Genomic DNA, 16,874 nt, shown 5'->3' with positions numbered 1-16,874 from the left:
GCCTCTGGCTCTAAGTCTTACCCTGGAATACACATAAATGTGGAAAGTGAGAACCAACTGCACATGACCTAATGTCATACATGTGCCTACACACATCACACACATTTTATTTTATCAATAAAATGTGAACAAAACAAGGGTGGAGGGAGCAGGGCTGCACTGTGAACCATTCTCTTGAGTCTTTTGAACTCAATTTCTTTGTAACACCAGCCCTAGGAGCGACTGAAAGGTGGTAAGTAGCTTAATGAAAGACAAAAACAGAAACTTTAAAGAGAAGGTTCATCTGGTGTCTTTGATAATGAGTGCTCATCTCAGGAGCCTTGAAATTGAGAGAGCCCCTGAATCAGGGCAGCATAGGCCAATGCTCTTGAGAGGCACTAGAATGCACTGCCCCCCATCAGAAGAGGAAAGACAGTGCTTCTGGGTTGCAGGGAAAAGCTCAACTAAGCCTGTGTCTCTTGACCCTTTCAGGCCTCCTTCGAAACTGCTTTGGTAACTACCATGTGGCCTTCTACTTTGCGGGTGTCCCCCCAATTATTGGGGCTGTGATCCTTTTCTTCGTCCCTCTGATGCATCAAAGGATGTTTAAGAAAGAGCAGAGAGAGTCCAGCAAGGATAAGATGCTGTCCCACGATCCAGACCCCAACGGAGAACTGCTGCCCGGGTCCCCGACTCCTGAAGAGCCCATTTAATGCCTCTGTCTTGCCACTGTGTGCTCCTTCCCCCTCCCCACCCCTCCATCCTACCCTGCTCAGCATTTACATTTTTTGCCACCAGCACACTTGTTCCCAAACCTGTGCACACAGCATTTCAGCCACCTGACCATCTCCTCTGAGCCAATGCTCTCGGTGTTCCAAACTCATTAACCAAATTCTCCCCATGAATGCCTTGAAACTTGCCAGGCTTTTCTCCCAGGATCTGGGAAAGCGTGGGATCACCCCCTGGCCTTTGGATCCTCCACATATACTTTCTAACTCTTTGGGGGGGAGGACAGGGATGGGACCTCTGGCCCCAGCTTGTTAGTCACCCACTACAATCAACTGCCAAAGGTGCTACTATGTCCCCAGAATCCAGTGGGAGAGACCCAAGCCTCTTTTTGCTGAGGAATTTGTTGCCATCCATCCTTGGGAGCCATTTGGGAATTGTGGGAAGGAAGGCCAAAGGACACCAGGAGCCTTGAAGCTCCTGAGGGCTCTGCGGCACCCCATCATGTGATTGGTTAACCGTCTGCTTCCTTTTTCCTTTCCTTTTATTTTCTCTCTACTCCCTCGTCTCCATTTTCTTCCCCTCTATTCCTTTCTATTACTGTCATAGACACATAGGTGCTTGGAGAAAGGAAGGACCCAGAGCTTGGGCCAATCCACTTCATTTTGGCCCAGACCATCCCTAATATTAGCATTAATACTGCTCACCTCAGGCTGAGCTACATCTCACTTCTGGGCTCGAACTGATATAGACTGGAAGAGCAGGCTATCACATAGGATAGGACCTTAAACACTAAAGAGTTCCATGTTCCACTCACTGATTTTGACAGATTAACCAAGAGGCCTTTCCAGGTTCCCATCCTCGTAGCCACCTGTCAAATGTGAAGAAACTCCTCTCATCTCATCAAACACAGGAGGAATGATAACAGTGAACTGGCACTGGAGAAGGTGCTATGGTTGACGACTTGGGGAAGGACCAACTCCTCCATCTTTCATTTTTCATGACAAGTCAATATTTCCACCTGGGCCAGGCCAAGAAATGAACTGTTTTAGGAAAAAAAACTCATTCTGTACCTGGATCCCCAAAAGACATAGGCAGCAACTGCACGTGGGGGTTGGACAATTTCTTTTTGGAAGGGAAAGCCACCCTAGCCTTTACCACCCACCCAGTCTGTCCCCCATTCTGGGCATCCTGGACCACTCTGCTGAGTGGACATTGTAGGTGCCAGAAAAAATAGGCTCTGGACCACCATCATCCCTTTGAAGTTGGTGCCAGATACTTTCCTACACCCAGGCTCTGGGCAACAGTCTTACTGAAGCACATTCCAAGTGCCCCTGGCCAGAGGCAAAGGGCACTGCCAGCCTCGTCCAGTTGTACAGCTCACCTCATTAGGAACTCAGCCTCTCTCCTCCCTGTCTCTCTCTTTCTCTCTCTCTCTCTCTCTCTCTCTCTCTCTCTCTCTCTCTCTCTCTCTCCCTGTCTCTCTCCTTCTCTCTCTCTCTCTCTCTCTCTCTCTCTCTCTCTCTCTCTCTCTCTCTCTGCCTTTGTTTATTGTGTTCCTGTACCCAACCTTTCATCATCTTTTGCCAGGCATCCTGGCTGTTACTTGGACCCAACAATAACTTGCCACCCCAAGCCAGGGTCATCCCAAGGCCAGGAAGATGAGGTTGCTCTGAGGGGCTCCAAAGAATACAATGGTCCCCACACATGAGTTTTTCCGTTACTAACAGGCAGCTGGGGCATAGTTGGCCTCTGATGTTTCATTCAAGGCCAAAGTCCTGAGCCCCCCTCTGCTGGTCCCAGTCCAGCTCTTATCAACTCCCCAAAGGAAAACCCATTGGTTCTTGGCTCCGAGGACAGGAAGGGGTGGAGTTACTGTCCTGTCAACTCAAGCATCTGTGGAACGGGAGAAGCTGGGCCCCAGGAGCCCTGTGTCTCCCAGGAGAGGCCATTGAAAATACTGGAGCAACAGCGCCTCTGCTTCCATTTCTCCTTGCCCCACCCCCTCCAGGGCACTCAGGGAGTAGGCGGCAGAATAAATGTGCAGGGCCTCCTTTGTTGCTCATGGCTGGATAGCTCTTAAGAGTCAGGCTGCCACTCACTTCTCTCCAGATGAAGGAAAGACATTCACAGGTCCCAGATCTGCCCATTCAGGTGTCACCTAACATTGGCAGGGTGTCAATTTACTTTTTTCACAAGTGTGTGTGTGCACATGTGGGCTTGTGTGCTTTCCGAGAGAATGTTGTTTGGCCAAAGCAGCACAGTATTAATATTTAGAGTAGGAAGCAGCCTCTTAGGCACCACAGTTAAAAACTAAGAGAACGAACAAAATTTCAGAGCTTGAGACCTGGGACATTTAAATCCTCAAGGGTTTGGAACAAAATAAACAGATCTAAATGTTTGGTTTGAGTATGTATGTTGTCTAGGAGGGTGTAATAGTTTTAACCTGGTTAACAGCAAGAAATTTGGCTTCACAGTTGAAGTTTCATTCCAAACAGTATTTCTGCCTGGTTTTCTGCGGTCTGGGAAAGCTGACAGTGGAAGAGAGAAACTGGGGGGAAAACTGTTTCAGATTGAAATTTTGTATAGAACTCTTTAATGGGAAAAGTAGTTACTTCACAAGATGAGAACATCTTACTGGCTGAGTTAGAATGAGCAAAAAAGTGCCACACTGCAAATTCCTGGAAATACAATGAACGCCATCTGTCCTCCGTCATTTTATTGCTGGGCTACTTAGTGATGTTAGCATAGCTCAGTTACAGAACCCTACAGGCACAGAGTCTGGAATGAAAGGTGACACATGAGAGAGACAAGACTGTCGAAGCTAAGAGCAACCTTAACGCTTTCCTCAATTTTATCTTGATTTGAAATGGGGGAAAGTGAGACCTAGGAAAGGGCTTTTACAGATCCACAGTTCGTCAGGGACAAAGAGAGCTAAGGACTTGTCCACTTCATTCACCAGCTCTGTAGCATGCTCATTTCTAAAGGAGTGTCAGCAGGACTAGCTCGGCAAAACTAAAAGTTGAGCAAAACTTCCCTTTCAACATATTCCGTGTCTTCGCCATTATCCTCACTGCCAAGCAACACCGAGCCCTGGGTCGGTCTCTAGACCTTTATGAAGCCTTGGCCTTGGAAACCTTATTCCACCAAATGTTCTTCCACCCCCAACCACCCAAGAGGTACAAACAAAATCCCTGGACCGACAGAAAGAAACAGACAAAGAACTGGTATCCTCTGGGAAAGGATGGTTAACCACCCAGCTCTTGGCTATTCTTGTTTCTCCTTGCTCAGTGCAGACACCCTTGGGCTGCTGGCCACCTCATCCCCTCCCACTAAGGCTAATTACTCTGTCCCGATGCCAGACCCCAAGCTCTCTCACCCAAGGTCTTCTGCCCCTTCTATGCCTCCTCCAGACATCCCCCCACCGCGCGGCGGGAGAGAGAGAGAGGGCTCAGTCTGTGTTTGATCACTAGGATCATTAGATTTCAAAGCTGGAGAATCCCATAATTTTTTATGAGCATATGCTCTCCCCCAGGGCCTTTTCATGTCTGAAAAGGCAGCCAGCAGCTCCCTACTACTCCACGGAAACAGAGCAGGCCAGCTGACAGGGATTACTAATCTCCAGTGTCTGACAGCTGGTACCAGAAGAGAGTGGGTGCTACTCAAAACAAGAAGCTAAGCAAGTTGTGAAATTCTGATAAGCTAAAACATAGCAGTAGTAAAAGAGGAGCTCGGGAGAACGAGAGAGAGGGAGAGAAAGAGACAGACAGACAGACAGACAGACACGGGTGGGAATGAGGGAAAGAAGGGTCGAATACCTTCTTCCCCTAAGGGTTGGAGGAAGTTGTGCTTCAAAGGCCTTTCTTTAGATGCTTGGCTTTCAGCTCTCTCTAGTGGTCACCAGACACACAACTTCTTAGCGGGTTTTCTGGTCATATCAGTATCAGCAGTGTTTCCTAGGGACCTGCTGTGTGTCTGGCACGCCACGGAGCCCAAGAACTTAAGGTATGAAAGGAATAGAACGAGACACAATGATTAAGACACAGAAGGAATTTGTACTATCTTCTTTGCAAAAGAGAATATAATATCTTTTCCTCCTCTGGGCCCGTGTGGCACGTTACATACTAATATTGGCGCCAAAATTAGGTCCTCTCAGGGACAGGAAAGGGACCACCACGCCCCCACCCCGACCGAGGCGCCCCACTCCCTCCCCCTCCGCTCCCTGCTTCAGGCCTCCCGGGCCCATCGCCCGGAAGAACTACCCGCGCCTCAGCGTCGGTTTCCTGCTGAGTCCCAGTCGGATAAAATTAGCCTATTGCTCTCATCTGTCAAGAGCCACAGTAAAGCGGGGGAGAGGCGGGGCCGAGCCGGATGCTTGTCACCAGGCGCCCTCGCTGCTGCCCTCCCGCACCACCTGTCGCGCGTGCGCTGGGGCCGCAGCCTCCGGACTGCCCAACTGACCCGCAGGGCGACCTTCACCCTCCTCTCCTTTCCCACCACACCCACCCCGTGTATTCCCGCAGTGACAGACACACAGAACCGGAGCTGAACATTGCTCAGTGGCATCGTCCCTGAGCCCCGCACCCTGGAACCATCTAGGAGTGCAGGCGGCGCAGGGGACTCGGTTAGGGCTGCGTCTTAGTCTCGGGCCAAATCGGGAGGTGGGACTTTGACTCCGGCTGGGCTGCTCAGCGGGTCCGGGTCCTTTCCCCAGTCCCAGAGAGATGACAACCCTTGAGCTGCACCAAGAGAGGCCAGGAGCAGCCTCGCACTGGGCCAACTGTGCCCCAACCCTATGGACACAGAGCAGCTGCCACTGGACATTGGTCCCAGCTCAGCTCCCACAAGGTGCCCCGCCTCCTCCACCCTAGGCACCACCGCCCCTGCCATCCCTACCAGTGTCTGTGGTGACCACCGTGACCCACACACCCTCCAGCCCTCGATGTGATCCTGGCTGGGTCTTCGGAGAACCCCTTCCAACCCCTTCCAGCCTGCTCCTGCCTCCACGCAGGGGGATAAATGGGCACTGCTAGCAAAGGTCCTGAATGAGGCCTGGCTGAAAGCTCAAGGGGATTAAGGGGTCTGGGGCACTGTAAGGCCTCCTGGACCAAGTCTCCTGCCAGGGACAGCCATCGTCCTCCATGTGTCCCTCACCTACAGCCCCATGCCTTCTCCAGCCAGGTCAGCCCAGTGGCCTGCTTCTGCCCAGACAGGAAGATCTAGCCTCCAATCTCTCCACTGCAGACTCCTCAACTGTCCCAGAGGGCCCTATGCAATTCTCAGTGCTACAGCATGGCTTCCCATGTGATAGACCCAGGGTTCAAAACACAGACACAGACACACACACACACACACACACACACACACACACACACACACACACACACACGCACGCGCGCGCATGCCCCAGAGCTCTGCGGGCCTACCCCGGTGTTGGAGCGTGTCCACAGCTCAGGACAGAGCCTCCCTAAATCACACCCAGAAAGTAAGTACCAGCCAGCTGCCCTGAGGTCCTTCCAGGGAGTAAGCAGAACTTGCCTGGTTAGGGAACCTCTTCCAAAGGTACTTCTGAGCCTTGGCAATGGTGAAAAGTCACATGTTGCCCTGAAGATAGGCCCTTTCCCCTCTTCTCACCACACACTCCTCCACTAAATCACCACTGGCCTGCTTCCTTCTGCCTCCTGCCTAGCAGAGGAAGTTCCTCAGACACCCTAACTGCTCCACACTTCCAAGGGTGTGAGCTTTCCTGAGAGTCCAACTTTTCAGGTTGTTTCTGTCTTGGGCAAAGTCAGAGTTGCCTCCCAGATGTTCAGCCAGATGTCTGCTGCTTTGCCAGTGCTCAGGCATGTGCTCCCTTGCTCCTTAGTGACCAATCGCATAGACCCCTCCACCTTGTGTGGACAAAGAGGCCCCCTTCTATGGGAACTAACAGTCTTTCACCTGTAGAAAGGCAGTTCACAGCATCCTCCCATATCACACTGGATCCTCCACCTACCCTGGGAGGCAGCAGCTCTTGGGCCCAGAAGGGGTGGTGAATGTCAGGTCCTGGACCTCTTCTCCAAAGTTCTTCCACCCCACCTCACAGAACAGAAGCAAGCAAATCCCCTTACTTCCCAGAAAGCCTACCTCCTGCTTCTTGAGTCAGCATCTGCTTCTCCCCTGCCTGCCCAGTGTCCCCAAGAAAGCTCTGGACCAGTTCAGCACCCTGACAAAACTATGGAAGCATGGAGAGTAATAAGATTCTGTGCCTTGTATGGCTTGGTCTTGGACACCTCATAGGCAACTCATGAATGAAAAACTGACAGACGCTGAAGAAATAACAGATACACATACAGAAAAACTGGAATGGGGTGGGCTTTGCCCACTCTGATGGGGAGGAGGCACCTATGAACTCCTGGGAAATTCAGCTAATTCACTATGTTCAGCACAAGGAGAGGAGCAGTACAGACAGTGCGGCCAGTGGACTGAAAGGTGCTCTGCAGTTAAGATAGCCACACAGGATTTGTCTTTCAAATATGCTCGTTTTACTCACATACACATTCATTATAATACCACGCTAATAGAAATGTTAGACAGACATCTCACCAGGCACGGAACAGTTATTTGGTCAGAAAATGTTGCTACAATGTTCCACTGGGGAGCCTTCTCTGGTGAGGATGCTTCAGAAGCACTGCAGGCTCAACCTAGGACTGCAGTTAAGTCCTTCAGCTGTGGCAGGCCCAGAGGGGTGGCACTGGTGGAGGGCCAGAAGATTCCTTGCAAGTGTCAGCCAGCAGCTATGGCTGACCAGCAGGCATGTGTAAGGTCAACAATGGTGCAAGAAGTTCAATATTCACTGAAGACAGGGCCACACCAGAATTCAGTCTCAAAGTCCTCTTGCTGGTGGGTATCAATGCAGAGGATAGAGGAGCACTGGCTCACAGCAGTGCTATCCTAAAGGCCAGTTCCAAAGACCCAATCTTAGCCTTATTTCATTGAGAAACAGCTTTACTGTATTGGAGCTCACAGTTTAGGGCTGGTACACTAACATATTCGTGGCACCCTGAGGTTAGTTCATTAGCACAGTTAGTGCCTGGGGGCTTGGTTGTATCTGAGTTACCTTGTGACCAGTCCATAGCACATCAGAGCTTGCCTTGAAAGGGAGAGAATAGCCCCTATCTAAACTTCCTGGTGACAACCTTCTTTTTTTCCATTTTTTTTTTCCCGGAGCTGGGGACCGAACCCAGGGCCTTGCGCTTGCTCACTGAGCTAAATCCCCAACCCCCTGGTGACAACCTTCTATGTTACAGAAAGCACATTATTAGTCTAAGTCACACAAAATGGTTTCACTCAAGTTCATAACAGTTATGTAGTCTAGGTGGGAGGTAAAGAAACAGTCTCGGGCTATAAACATCTGGAAAAAGAAAGCTGTGGTCCATACTTTCTGTACATTAGCTACATTACTCAGGGTTCTCTAAAGGACCAGAACTGATAAAATTAGTATATATAATATAATATTCATATATTATATAATATATAATCTCACATATATATGTATATATATACATATATGTGAGATTTTTTTTTAGTGTATTACAGGCTGTGGTCTAGCTAATCCAACAATGACTGGCTCCCAGTGGAAAAGCTAAGCATCTGATTGTTGTTCAGTCCATAAGTCTAGGTGTCTCAGTTGTTTGTCAGTATACATTGGAATCCTGAAGAAGGAGGTTCAAATTCCAGCAAAGGAGTGCCTCAGAGTAGGGTAGATGAACTTGCCAGTAAGAATGGGGGCATGCAGGCAAATGCGAAGCTTCCTTCTTCCATATCCTTTTACACAGGCTGCCACCAGACAGGGTGGTCCAGATTTAGGGTGGGTCTTCCCCACCTTAAATGATCCAATAAAGAAAAATCCCTCACAGGTGTGTCCAGCTGCTTGGGTTTGATTGATTCCAGATGTAGTCATGTTGACAACTAAGATAAGCCGTCACAATGGTCTTCGCTAAAGCTAAAGGTCATTTCTCAATACTTGGACTTGGGTCAAAGAAAGGCTTTGCCATTCCCCTAAGCCTCATCTAGGGAAGGCCTTGCCATTTCCAAGGGTCTGTGGGACTGAGGTCCTTGACTTGGCTGTGCCCACGTCAATAATACACATTCACACTGGACTTCATTCACTCTCTACAGCTATAGTCCTTGTGGACCCCGCCACACCCCTCCCTGAGCTTCCCCCATGGAGGACATATGTAGAGCAGCCAAGGGTCTTGAGCTGCCTTTCATATGGTGTCCTCATCACTGTCTTAGTTTGGGTTTCTATTGCTGTTAAGAGACACCATGACCAAGGTATCTCTTATGAAGGACAACATTTCATTGAGACTGGCTACAGGTTCAGAGGTTTAGTCCATTATTATCATGACAGGAAGCATGGCAGTGTGCAGGCAGACATGGTGCTGAAGAAGTAGCTGAGATTTCTACATCCAGATCCATAGGCAAGAGGAAGAGAGACACTGGGACTGACTTGAACTTTTGAAACCTAAAACCCACCCCAATAAGGCCACACTTCCTAAGCCTTCTCAGGTAGTGTCACTCCCTAATGAACAAAGCATTCAAATATAGGAGTCTGTGAAGGCCATTCTTATTCCAACCACCACACTGTCTACCAGACTCTTCTCAAACTGAAGATTAACACTCCAAACCCAGCATCTTGTACTTTGCTGTCTCAATCCTCTCATTCCTCAGAGCATCATCACTGAGAACTAATTTCCAGGACTTTCTTTGGCTCATAGATTACCATATTGACTTTTGTCTAGGCTTGTTATTGGAGCAAATCGAAGAAGCTCATGTGGTAGCTTGAATAAGAATGGCCCCCATAGGCTCACATATTTAAATGCTTAGTCATTAGGGAGTGGCACTATTTGAGAAGGATTAGATAGATTAAGAGGTGTGGCCTTTTGGATGAAGTGTGTCACTGTGGATGTATGTTGAGATTTCAAAAGCACATGATTTCTCTTTTTCTGCTTACAGATCAGGTTGTAACTCTCAGCCACTGCTCCAGTGCCTGTCTGTATACCAATATGCTCCCTACCATGACGATAATGGACTAAGCCTCTGAAACTCTACACAAGCCCACAATTAAATGCGTTTCTTTATGAGTTGTCTTTATGAGTCATAGTGTTTCTTTACAGTAATACAACACTGGCTAATACAGCTCATTTTCTTTTTCTCTCTATTCTATTTTGTTTTCTATTTTCTTTTTGTTAAAGAATTATTTCCTTATTTCATGTATATAAGTACATTGTCGCTGTCTTCAGACACACCAGAAGAGGACATCAGATCCCATTACAGATGGTTGTGAGCCACCATGTGGTTGCTGGGATTTGAACTCAGGACCTCTGGAAGAGCAGTTGGTGCTCTTAACCTCTGAGCCATCTCTCTAGACCTTGGTTTTCTACTTTTAAGAACAAGGTTTCTCTGTGGAGCCCTGGCTATTGTGGAACTTACTTTGTAGACCAGGCTGTCCTCAAACTCAGAGATCTGTCCGCCTCTATCTCCCCAGTGCTAAAAGCAAAAGCTTGTGCCCACACCTGGCTTAAGAAACTTATTTTCAAAAGAATTATTATTACACATTTTTTCACCCAGTAACATGCGTTCCTTTAGTCTACTATCCTCCCATGTTTTCCTTAATGCTAGAATTTATCCATAAAAACTCAAATGCACCCAGAAGAGTAGCCCAACTTCACAGGGCATTTTTTGTGAGTTTCTAGTTGGGGGCCCATCTACACAGAGATGATCACACTCTCTACCCATCCCTGGAACCTTTTTTTTTCTTCTATTGGATTGTTTTTATTTACATTTTAAATGTTATCCCCTTTCCTGGTTTCCCCTCCAGAAACCTGCTATCCCATTCCCCCCTCTCCCTGCTTCTATGAGGGTGTTCCCCCACCCTCCTACCCTTCCCCTCCCACCTCCCCACCTCGACATTCCTCTACAGTGGGGCATGTAGCCTTGACAGGACCAAAGGCTCTCCTCCCATCGATGCCCGACAAGGCCAACTTCTGCTACATATGCAGCTGGAGCCATGGATCCTTCCATGTGTAGTCTTAAGATGGTGGTTTAGTCCCTGGGAGCTCTAGAGGGGGTCTGGTTGGTTGATATTCTTATGGGGTTGCAAACCCCCTCAGCTACTTCAGTCCTTTCTTTAATCCTCCATTGGGGACCCCGTTCTCAGTTCAATAGCTGGCAGCGAGCATCCACCTCTGTATTTGCCATGCTGTGGCAGAGCCTCTCAGGAGACAGCTATATCAGGCTCCTGTCAGCTTGTACTTTTTTTTTTAAGATTTATTTATTATAGATGAGTACACTGTAGCTGTCCTCAGACACACCAGAAGAAGGCATCAGATCTCATTACAGATGGTTGTGAGCCACCCTGTGGTTGCTGGGATTTGAACTCAGGACCTCTGGAAGAGCAGTCAGTGCTCTTAACCCCTGAGCCATCTCTCCAGCCTTCTTGACATCAGCAATATTGTCTGGGTTTGGTGTCTGTATATGGGATAGATCCCTAGGTGTGGTAGTCTCTGGATGGCCTTTCCTTCAGTTTTTGCTCCACACTTTGTTTCCATATTTCCTCCTGAGCATTTTTGTTCCCCCTTCTAAGAAGGACTGAAGCATCCACATTTTGGTCTTTCTTCTTCTTGAGCTTCATGTTATCTGTGTACTGTATTTTGGGTAATCCAAGCTTTTGGGCTAATATCCACTTACCAGTGAGTGCATGCCATGTGTGTTTTTCTATGATTAGGTTACATCACTCAGGATGATATTTTCTAGTTCCATCCATTTGCCTAAGAACTTCATGTAGTCATTGTTTTTGATAGCTGAGTAATACTCCATTGTGTAGTTGTACCACATTTTCTGTATCCATTACTCTGTGGAAGAATATCTGGGTTCTTTCCAGCTTCTGGCTATTATAAATAAGGCTGCGATGAACATAGTGGAGCACGTGTCTTTTTTATATGTTGGGGCATCTTTTGGGTATATGCCTAAGAGAGGTATAGCTGGTCCTCAGGTAGTTCAATGTCAATTTTCTGAGGAACCTCCAGACTGATTTCCAGAATGGTTGTACCAGTCTGCAATCCCACCAACAATGGAGGAGTGTTCCTCTTTCTCCCATCCTCGCCAGCATCTGCTGTCACCTGAGTTTTTGATCTTAGCCATTCTCACTGGTGTAAGGTGAAATTTCAGGGTTGTTTTGATTTGCATTTCCCTGATGACTAAGGATGTTGAACATTTCTTGAAGTGCTTCTTTGCCATTCAATGTTCCTTAGTTGAAAATTCTTTGTTTAGTTCTGTACCCCATTTTTAATAGTTATTTGGAGTCTTTCTACTCCCTAACTAGACACTTTGTGCTGTCTAGGCTCATATTATTTCTTTCATTTGTTCATAGATTTATGAGACCAGAAAAAAATGGGAGAAAAACTATAAAGTGGCTTACTCTTAGACTCAGAGTAAGTATATAAGAAATGTCCCTAAAAGGGAACTTCAGCCCTTATACTTTTAAGTTGAGATGGTCATCTTGTAGGATCCATTCCTGTGACTGTCCCAGGCTTAGATTGGGTCCTTATGTTCATTTTCTTTGCTTATAGGAACAGTTCCTTAACTTTCTTCCTTCCTCCCATCTTGTGTTAGAATCCAATACGTTAGGTTCCTATGGACTTCTAGAATTTTCTCTTGCAGATACATATGTTAAGGTACAAGTGACCCACACCTTGGTCTAATGAAAATAACCCTGCTTATATCTAGTACTGCCTCTGTAGCCATGTTTTCTTTAATCTGACTCACCTGTCCTCCCTCTCCTTCCACAGATGGATTTTTTGTGTGGAATGAGAACACAGATTGTTCCAAGGGCTAAAGCTGATCTGTATAAAACAGGCTTTAAAAAACTGATCTGGGCAAGCAGATTCTTTCCTCCTTTAATCTAAACTGTGAAGCATAAAATGACAATAGCAGGCAAGTGGTAAATTATTACAGCTGAAGGGCCTCAAGGTATAGTTGGAGTCGACTGAAGAAGTCATAGTAAATGACATACAGGAAGATTTATGTGGAACAAGTCATTAAAGTAATTAGAGGCAGGGAAGTGATGGAGGGGTGGAAAGAAGCAGGCATTAGAAGTGCAGCCTCCAGAATGACAGCCCTGAACACCTACTGTACGTCTCTAGGGTCACATTAAGACCCAAATTCTCCCTCACTTCACTTTAGGAGATGTTAGCTTCAGTGGATTTCTTGAAACTGAACTGAACTGAACTGAAGTGTATTTCTTGCCCTTTCTTCAATTTCTGATGGAGCAGAGTAAAATATTCTAGCTTAGATAAATCAAATATAAACCTGGGCTTCGTTTCCAGGAAAACTTCTACTGCCCTTTAATGGGTATGTTTGCAAGCACAGTTGAAATGTCTCATGGAGGGGTTGGGGATTTAGCTCAGTGGTAGAGCACTTGCCTAGCAAGCGCAAGGCCCTGGGTTCGGTCCCCAGCTCTGGAAAAAAAAAACAAAAACAAAAACAAAAACAAAAAAAAAAAAAAAGAAATGTCTCATGGACATTCTGCCTGGAGACAGAGAACATAAATGCAGAACTCTAGGTTAGTTCATCAAAACTCAAGTTTCCATGATAGGCAAACTGCTTTGTGCTGCATGGATTTGCTTTTTAGCCAGGGAAAGGCAGACAGAACAAAGTAATTAACAGTACTGAAGGCACGTGAGACAGGCAGTCCAAGGCGTGCACATACACTGCAGAATGGTTCTACAGGGGATTTAGGGTCTGCTGTGGCTATTAGAAAGACACTAGGCCAAATCTTGTTGAAACACCTATGGGAGGGCAGGGTGGTCTCACAGGAATGGTCAGATGAGCCCATCACTGCCCTCAAAGCTCTTGACTCTACTGGCAATATCACCACATCCAGCCAACATGGCGGATTTCTGTGACCTCCTAGTTAATGAACTGGCTCCTGACTTGGTGCTTTGGACTGCTCTGGGCTATCTCTAGGGCTTTCTGCCTCACCTCTTTTTCATCTGTCTCAATGCCTTGCCCCTCCACTTTTCTGAATTTGCACACCTTGGACTGCCTGTCTCACATGCCTTCAGTACTCTTAATTTCTTTTTCCTGTCTGCCTTTCCCTGGCTAAAAAGCAAATCCATGCAGCACAAAGCAGTTTGCCTATCATGGAAACTTGAGTTTTGATGAACTAACCTAGAGTTCCTGACCCTACCCTCTCTGAGCTCCCTGAAATTTTGCAGGGTTTCTAGTAAATAAGTCCCTTTTACCAGCTATGTTGAATCTGGAACTCTCTGTCTTTCCACTTAATCTATGACAGCCTTCTAATTCATCTTACATACATATATAAATCGTGCACTGCTGCAGAATGGGAACGAATACTAGCTACTGGCACTGACTTGTGCCTTGGCCTCGGCTCAATCCCTGGGGTGCTGGCAGCAGTAACTAAGTGAACAGCAGCTCGCTGGCCAGTGGAAAGAAAAGGCTTGAAGCATTATAGAGGACTCTACTGGGCATCGTCTGAACAGAATATGAAAGATCAATTAAAGGCAGTTGGTCCGAAGACACAGGCATGATGGTCACCCAAAAGTGACCACCATCATTCTTCAACTATAGTGGAACAGAAGTTGTCAGCTTGTTTCATTTTGTTGCAAGCAGAGTTTGGCTGTGAATTCTAGATTGGCTTTAAAAGCACTCTGTAGCCTAGGATTGCCTCATGTGCTGAGATTACAGGCATGCAAAACCACACTGGGTTTACAAGAGGGAACTTTACAACTGAGGGCTGTCTCAAGAACTCAAGGTTAAGCATGTTGCTGGACCCCAGGAATAAACCAGAGCAGGCAATCGCAATGTTTTCAGAAGCTCAGACAATGGATATCCTCTCGTATTGTCTTCATTGTGTTTAGTTGGTTGCTTCCTTCTCTAGGATAAACACCTTCATTTGCTCCTAAGAACACACAGAGAAATCTGCTTCTTCACACAGACAGCACTGCCCTCACTATTGCCTACTGCCTAAGATTCAGCCACAGCACAGAACCTCTCCAAGGAAAATGCTGCTAAAGACGATACATGCTCACACCCCCACCCCCTCCAAAACAGGGTTTCTTTTTGTAACCCAGGCTGTCCTGAAGCTAGCTCTATAGATCAGGCTGGCCTGGAACTCACAGAGATCTCACTACCTCTGCCTCTTGGGTGCTGGGATTTTAAAAGTGTGTGCCACAATGGGGGGTGGGGGGGTTGATATACTCATCTTGAGAGACCTAGAATAGGAGCAGCAGTTGAGAGTTACATTTAGTGATTGCCCCATCCAAGCCATGGTCCCCACAACTCCACTCCCACCCTTGGCCAAAGCTTAGATTGTAACCTTCCCTCCCTCTGAAATTGGCCGAGGGTGAGGAATTCAGGGCTTCCCGTCTCCCCAGCTTTATCAAGGGGTGCTGCTTTACTCCCCTCAAGTCCCTTGTTGCCCGTCACCAACCAATACTTGCTGTGGCCAGAAGCCACCAGATGAGGTTGGAAAAGCCTGGCCTCCCTCACTTAGCTCCAGACCACACTTGTTCATCTGCCACCAGCCTGGGACAGGAGCGCCGGGTCCTCGGCCCTGCCACCACCATCAGCCCTTGAGCTTTGAGCTCAGGTCTAGAGGTGAACAGAGCAGTCACAGGGCGACTCAGACCGGCCAGCGCTCAGAGTCCTTGGATATAAGCCTAGAGAAAGGCCATGCGGAGAGTCCTTGGTGCACATGGTTCTGAGTTGGTTCCTTTTCCCATAATTGCTTTGCTTTTACACATTGAAGAGGTTTGAACAGGGCTCTCAGTCACCCTGACCATCCATCGAGTCTGGTGTGGAGCCTGACAGCTGGAGCACTCGGGGTTTCAGTGTTGCTCCTAAGACCCTCGGCAGGGACCCAGAGGAGCTCTGTGTCACCACGTTTGCAGATCATTTGCAGATCGGTGGGCCTGGCTCCTGGCTCATTGCCACGCTCCCTACTCTGCTCAGGACCACTAAATGTTGAAATGTGGATGCATACTGAAATAAAGGCAATTTATTGTGTCGCAAAAAGAAAAGTTTCATTTACAACATGAGCGGTGGTACCCAGCTTTAAAGGTAAGATGATTGGGAATTTCAGGCCAGATTGGACTACATAATGAGTCTAAAGACAGGGTGGGTAGCTCTCTTGAAATACTACAAAAGCCCTCCTCTTAGAAGAAAAGCAGTGCAAAGTGGGAGACGGTTTAAGGAGTCATGTGAAGTTCAGTTGCTCCAACAGGGATTCACCCAATGGCCAAGCAATTTTTCTACAGAACCAGTGGGCACGAGTCTTAGGACAAGTCCCCAAAGGCCCTGTTTCCTCAATGAATGTTCTTCTCCTTCAGTTCCCTAAGAGGAAGAATGAATGGTAAAATAAAGACAAAAAGAAAGGAGCAGTGAAATCAAGTCGTTAGCAGCCCAGCTAGAGTGCTGAATTGAACCAAAACACGGCTAAGCCCATCACATAATAAACACACAAAAAACATTAGCTATTGTTATGGACACCGGGAAGGGCTGAGTCCCGGTGGGTTCCAAGTTACAGAAATTGGATAACCTTTGCAAATGGTTGCTGGAAACATAAAGGAACTTTGTCAAGGTTCCCACTTTCTAGCAGAATATGTGTCCCTAGGAACCAGGACTCAGGTCTGCCACACACAACACTGTTCTCCTATGACACAACAAATTAACACTAACACGTTCTTGGGTTTGGGCCCTACTTTTTCAAGATTCCGTGCAACCTTTCCTTTGGTTATGACAACATAACACTTCATCCTCATTACAGCCAAACTGAGATAGCTTCCCCTGCCCCCAATAAACCGATGAATCCCATTCCAGTTGTTTCTACTTCAGGACTGGCCTGACTGAACTCGGAAGAATCATGTTATCTCTGTGCTGAGAGGACGTGCCGTCTTTATAGAACTCGAGGGAAATGCTCGAGGAACATTACTTTCATAAAAATGTAGTCATTTTTTTTTATTTTATGTGTCTGGCTGTTTTGCCTGCATGTATATATGTGTGCTATGTGTGCCTGATGCCCCTGGAGGCCAGAAGAAAGTGTCACGGGGCTGGAGAGATGGCTCAGTGGTTAAGAGCAATGACTGCTCTTCCAGAGGTCCTGAGTT

The 16,874-nt window shown here is 47.3% G+C and overlaps 1 protein-coding gene across 1 annotated transcript in view; it reads left to right on the top strand.

The window, feature by feature from the left end:
- The window catches only part of Slc16a2 (solute carrier family 16 member 2), a 128,709-nt gene extending 126,532 nt beyond the window's left edge, over positions 1 to 2,177 (top strand). The window contains exon 6 of the mRNA XM_032889793.1: positions 472 to 2,177. Within this exon, the coding sequence (XP_032745684.1) occupies positions 472 to 692 (221 nt within the window). The 3' untranslated portion in view covers positions 693 to 2,177. The remainder of the gene's footprint in view (positions 1 to 471) is intronic.
- The last annotated feature ends 14,697 nt before the right edge of the window (positions 2,178 to 16,874 follow it).

This window comes from Rattus rattus, chromosome X (assembly GCF_011064425.1).
Source record: "Rattus rattus isolate New Zealand chromosome X, Rrattus_CSIRO_v1, whole genome shotgun sequence".
Taxonomy (NCBI): Eukaryota; Metazoa; Chordata; class Mammalia; order Rodentia; family Muridae; genus Rattus; species Rattus rattus.
The sequence above is the reverse complement of the archived record's forward strand: the minus strand, read 5'-3'. Positions and strand labels throughout refer to the sequence as shown.